The following is a 6,000-nucleotide window of genomic DNA, read 5'->3' as shown; positions in this document are numbered from 1 at the left end:
AATTTGTTTTTCCTCAGTTATAATCTGCCTACACACTGCGTGACACCGGGGCGAAGGTTTGCAGTCGATGATATTCCAGGGATCAATATAACCCAAGCAAGATAAGGAGAAAACGAAGCCACTTCTACTGACGTCACCCAGGAGTCACCTCGTCCCTCCCCTCCTGCTCCCCTCCTCCTCCCCTCCAACTCCCTCCTACTCTCCTCCTCCTCCCCTCCTCCTCCCCTCCTCCTCCCCTCCAACTCCCCTCCTACTCCCTCCTACTCTCCTCCTCCTCCCTCCCTGCCCCTCAGCGCTTCAATCTGAAATCCTTGTGATCTTACGAGTTCAGTGAGAGATCCCACACAGTCTGCGTGGGGTAGCTCCTGACTAATGACTATGAAGACGTCTCTCCTCCGCACATTTCGAGGTGAGATTAACGTTCCTTGGTCAAACTACTTAGTAACCAACTCAACTATGCTTTGTACACTTGAACAGCTTTTACCGAGCTTTTTGCTAACAATAGCTAAAGACAATACAGCAAGGCTTTCACGACATGATAATATATGTCTCGTCGAAGTTTTTGATTTGTTTTTCATGTTGTGAAGTTTCTTTTGGCTTTACGGTGAAAATGTATCAGGAAAACAGGATTATTCTTCTGTAGTTTTGCAAAAAAGAGTGCATTGGAATGGACGAAGATTATGGTAAAATTACAAAATTTCCCGCCTGGTGAGGGGGGAACCCTCCCCCCTTGGGTGGACGTTAAGCCGGGTGCTCCTTGTGCCAGCACAAGTTGATGGAAGTTAAAGATCACGGAGTTTTTACTCAAGAGTGGGCAACTTATCATCGGCATCCCGAACAAGATACAAATTTGTGCCCCGACTCGTGTTGGAAGGTCATGACCATGTTATCCTGCCATTGGGGAGATCACGAAGTGAGACAAAGCTCCAAGGTAGTTGTAGTGAGACAAAGCTCCAAGGTAGTTGTAGTGAGACAAAGCTCCAAGGTAGTTGTAGTGAGACAGAGCTCCAAGGTAGTTGTAGTGAGACAAAGCTCCAAGGTAGTTGTAGTGAGACAAGGCTCCAAGGTAGTTGTAGTGAGACAGAGCTCCAAGGTAGTTGTAGTGAGACAAGGCTCCAAGGTAGTTGTAGTGAGACAAGGCTCCAAGGTAGTTGCAGTGAGACAAAGCTCCAAGGTAGTTGTAGTGAGACAAAGCTCCAAGGTAGTTGTAGTGAGACAAAGCTCCAATGTAGTTGTAGTGAGACAGAGCTCCAAGGTAGTTGTAGTGAGACAAAGCTCCAAGGTAGTTGTAGTGAGACAAAGCTCCAAGGTAGTTGTAATGAGACAAAGCTCCAAGGTAGTTGTAGTGAGACAGAGCTCCAAGGTAGTTGTAGTGAGACAGAGCTCCAAGGTAGTTGTAGTGAGACAAAGCTCCAAGGTCGTTGGAGTGAGACAAAGCTCCAAGGTAGTTAGAGTGAGACAAAGCTCCAAGGTAGTTGGAGTGAGACAGAACTCCAAGGTAGTTGTAGTGAGACAAGGCTCCAAGGTAGTTGTAGTGAGACAAGGCTCCAAGGTAGTTGTAGTGAGACAAAGCTCCAAGGTAGTTGTAGTGAGACAAAGCTCCAAGGTAGTTGTAGTGAGACAAAGCTCCAATGTAGTTGTAGTGAGACAGAGCTCCAAGGTAGTTGTAGTGAGACAAAGCTCCAAGGTAGTTGTAGTGAGACAAAGCTCCAAGGTAGTTGAAGTGAGACAGAGCTCCAAGGTAGTTGTAGTGAGACAGAGCTCCAAGGTAGTTGTAGTGAGACAAAGCTCCAAGGTCGTTGGAGTGAGACAAAGCTCCAAGGTAGTTGTAGTGAGACAAAGCTCCAAGGTAGTTGTAGTGAGACAAAGCTCCAAGGTAGTTGGAGTGAGACAAAGCTCCAAGGTAGTTGGAGTGAGACAAAGCTCCAAGGTAGTTGGAGTGAGACAAAGCTCCAAGGTAGTTGGAGTGAGACAAAGCTCCAAGGTAGTTGGAGTGAGACAAAGCTCCAAGGTAGTTGGAGTGAGACAAAGCTCCAAGGTAGTTGTAGTGAGACAGAGCTCCAAGGTAGTTGGAGTGAGACAGAGGTCCAAGGTAGTTGGAGTGAGACAAAGCTCCAAGGTAGTTGCAGTGAGACAAAGCTCCAAGGTAGTTGGAGTGAGACAAAGCTCCAAGGTAGTTGGAGTGAGACAAAGCTCCAAGGTAGTTGTAGTGAGACAAAGCTCCAAGGTCGTTGGAGTGAGACAAAGCTCCAAGGTAGTTGGAGTGAGACAGAGCTCCAAGGTAGTTGGAGTGAGACAAAGCTCCAAGGTAGTTGGAGTGAGACAGAGCTCCAAGGTAGTTGTAGTGAGACAAAGCTCCAAGGTAGTTGGAGTGAGACAAAGCTCCAAGGTAGTTGGAGTGAGACAAAGCTCCAAGGTAGTTGGAGTGAGACAAAGCTCCAAGGTAGTTGGAGTGAGACAAAGCTCCAAGGGAGTTGTAGTGAGACAGAGCTCCAAGGTAGTTGGAGTGAGACAGAGCTCCAAGGTAGTTGTAGTGAGACAAAGCTCCAAGGTAGTTGTAGTGAGACAAAGCTCCAAGGTAGTTGTAGTGAGACAAAGCTCCAAGGTCGTAGTGAGACAAAGCTCCAAGGTAGTTGTAGTGAGACAAAGCTCCAAGGTAGTTGTAGTGAGACAAAGCTCCAAGGTAGTTGGAGTGAGTGCCATCTCCTGTCCTTGAGGTGAGGATGACGTTTTTATGGGAAGTCATCTGATTTCCCCAAATTCACTCAACAAGGAGGGGCCGAGTCACTGTGGTTATGAAATTATTCAGTTCTTCCCCACAAACTTCCGGAAATCCAACACCCCCTCCGGCCCTCCCGCTGGCAGGGATCAGTGGTTCAACCGCTTGAACTATTCCACACGTAGAGGTGAAAATCACTCGTAGTCTCCCCATTCTCGCCGGTGGGAATAGTTTGCACCAATGACCTGACGCTGTCGTGTGTGTGTGTGTGTGTGTGTGTGTGTGTGTGTGTGTGTGTGTGTGTGTGTGTGTGTGTGTGTGTGTGTGTGTCTGTGTCTGTGTCTGTGTCTGTGTCTGTGTCTGTGTCTGTGTCTGTGTATGTGCACACGTCGTGTGCGTGTACATGCATGCCTCTGTAGTGTGTGTATGTGCACACGTCGTGTGCGTGTACATGCATGCCTCTGTAGTGTGTGTATATGCACACGTCGTGTGTGTGTACATGCATGCCTCTGTAGTGTGTGTGTGTGTGTGTGTGTGTGTGTGTGTGTGTGTGTGTGTGTGTGTGTGTCTGTGTCTGTGTCTGTGTCTGTGTCTGTGTCTGTGTCTGTGTCTGTGTATGTGCACACATCGTGTGCGTGTACATGCATGCCTCTGTCGTGTGTGTATGTGCACACGTCGTGTGCGTGTACATGCATGCCTCTGTAGTGTGTGTATGTGCACACGTCGTGTGCGTGTACATGCATGCCTCTGTCGTGTGTGTATGTGCACACGTCGTGTGTGTGTACATGCATGCCTCTGTAGTGTGTGTATATGCACACGTCGTGTGTGTGTACATGCATGCCTCTGTAGTGTGTGTGTGTGTGTGCACACGTCGTGTGTGTGTACATGCATGCCTCTGTAGTGTGTGTATGTGCACGCGTCGTGTGTGTGTACATGCATGCCTCTGTAGTGTGTGTGTGTGTGTGTGCACACGTCGTGTGTGTGTACATGCATGCCTCTGTACTGTGTGTATGTGCACGCGTCGTGTGTGTGTACATGCATGCCTCTGTAGTGTGTGTGTGTGTGTGTGCACACGTCGTGTGTGTGTACATGCATGCCTCTGTAGTGTGTGTGTGTGTGCACGCGTCGTGTGTGTGTACATGCATGCCTCTGTCGTGTGTATGTGCACATGTCGTGTGTGTGTACATGCATGCCTCTGTAGTGTGTGTATGTACACACGTCGTGTGTGTGTACATGCATGCCTCTGTCGTGTGTATGTGCACACGTCGTGTGCGTGTACATGCATGCCTCTGTCGTGTGTGTATGTGCACACGTCGTGTGCGTGTACATGCATGCCTCTGTCGTGTGTGTATGTGCACACGTCGTGTGCGTGTACATGCATGCCTCTGTCGTGTGTGTATGTGCACACGTCGTGTGCGTGTACATGCATGCCTCTGTCGTGTGTGTATGTGCACACGTCGTGTGTGTGTACATGCATGCCTCTGTAGTGTGTGTGTGTACATGCATGCCTCTGTCGTGTGTGTATGTGCACACGTCGTGTGTGTGTGTACATGCATGCCTCTGTAGTGTGTGTGTGTACATGCATGCCTCTGTCGTGTGTGTATGTGCACGCGTAGTGTGTGTGTACATGCATGCCTCTGTAGTATGTGTATGTGCACGCGTCGTGTGTGTGTACATGCATGCCTCTGTAGTGTGTGTATGTACACACGTCGTGTGCGTGTACATGCATGCCTCTGTCGTGTGTGTATGTGCACACGTCGTGTGCGTGTACATGCATGCCTCTGTCGTGTGTGTATGTGCACACGTCGTGTGTGTGTACATGCATGCCTCTGTAGTGTGTGTATGTGCACACGTCGTGTGTGTGTACATGCATGCCTCTGTAGTATGTGTATATGCACACGTCGTGTGTGTGTACATGCAAGCCTCTGTAGTGTGTGTGTACATGCAGGCCTCTGTAGTGTGTGTATGTGCACGCGTCGTGTGTGTGTACATGCATGCCTCTGTAGTGTGTGTGTGTGCACACGTCGTGTGTGTGTACATGCATGCCTCTGTAGTGTGTGTGTGTGTGTGCACGCGTCGTGTGTGTGTACATGCATGCCTCTGTCGTGTGTATGTGCACACGTCGTGTGTGTGTACATGCATGCCTCTGTAGTGTGTGTATGTACACACGTCGTGTGTGTGTACATGCATGCCTCTGTCGTGTGTGTATGTGCACACGTCGTGTGCGTGTACATGCATGCCTCTGTCGTGTGTGTATGTGCACACGTCGTGTGCGTGTACATGCATGCCTCTGTAGTGTGTGTATGTGCACACGTCGTGTGCGTGTACATGCATGCCTCTGTCGTGTGTGTATGTGCACACGTCGTGTGTGTGTACATGCATGCCTCTGTAGTGTGTGTATGTGCACACGTCGTGTGTGTGTACATGCATGCCTCTGTAGTGTGTGTATATGCACACGTCGTGTGTGTGTACATGCATGCCTCTGTAGTGTGTGTGTGCACACGTCGTGTGTGTGTGTACATGCATGCCTCTGTAGTGTGTGTGTGTGCACACGTCGTGTGTGTGTGTACATGCATGCCTCTGTAGTGTGTGTGTGCACGCGTCGTGTGTGTGTACATGCATGCCTCTGTAGTGTGTGTATGTGCACACGTTGTGTGTGTGTACATGCATGCCTCTGTCGTGTGTGTATGTGCACACGTCGTGTGTGTGTACATGCATGCCTCTGTAGTGTGTGTATGTGCACACGTCGTGTGCGTGTACATGCATCCCTCTGTCGTGTGTGTATGTGCACACGTTGTGTGTGTGTACATGCATGCCTCTGTAGTGTGTGTATGTGCACACGTCGTGTGTGTGTGTACATGCATGCCTCTGTAGTGTGTGTATGTGCACACGTCGTGTGTGTGTACATGCATGCCTCTGTAGTGTGTGTATGTGCACGCGTCGTGTGTGTACATGCATGCCTCTGTAGTGTGTGTATGTACACACGTCGTGTGTGTGTACATGCATGCCTCTGTAGTGTGTGTATGTGCACGCGTCGTGTGTGTGTACATGCATGCCTCTGTAGTGTGTGTATGTGCACGCGTCGTGTGTGTGTACATGCATGCCTCTGTAGTGTGTGTATGTGCACACGTCGTGTGTGTGTACATGCATGCCTCTGTAGTGTGTGTATGTGCACGCGTCGTGTGTGTGTACATGCATGCCTCTGTAGTGTGTGTGTGTGTGTGTGTGTGTGTGTGTGTGTGTGTGTGTGTGTGTGTGTGCACGCGTCGTGTGTGTGTACA

At 49.5% G+C, this 6,000-nt stretch overlaps 1 protein-coding gene across 2 annotated transcripts in view; it reads left to right on the top strand.

Annotated features, from left to right (window-relative positions):
- Positions 1-211: 211 nt before the first annotated feature.
- Positions 212-6,000, top strand: part of LOC147034798 (XK-related protein 8-like) — a 37,599-nt gene continuing 31,810 nt past the window's right edge. For both annotated transcript variants that reach the window (XM_085889209.1, XM_085889216.1), the window contains exon 1: positions 212-409. In XM_085889209.1, the coding sequence (XP_085745335.1) occupies positions 373-409 (37 nt within the window). In that variant the 5' untranslated portion in view covers positions 212-372. The remainder of the gene's footprint in view (positions 410-6,000) is intronic.

Source organism: Eptatretus burgeri, chromosome 1 (assembly GCF_056783735.1).
Source record: "Eptatretus burgeri isolate ZD-2024b chromosome 1, Ebu_testis_v1, whole genome shotgun sequence".
NCBI lineage: Eukaryota > Metazoa > Chordata > Myxini > Myxiniformes > Myxinidae > Eptatretus > Eptatretus burgeri.
The sequence above is the reverse complement of the archived record's forward strand: the minus strand, read 5'-3'. Positions and strand labels throughout refer to the sequence as shown.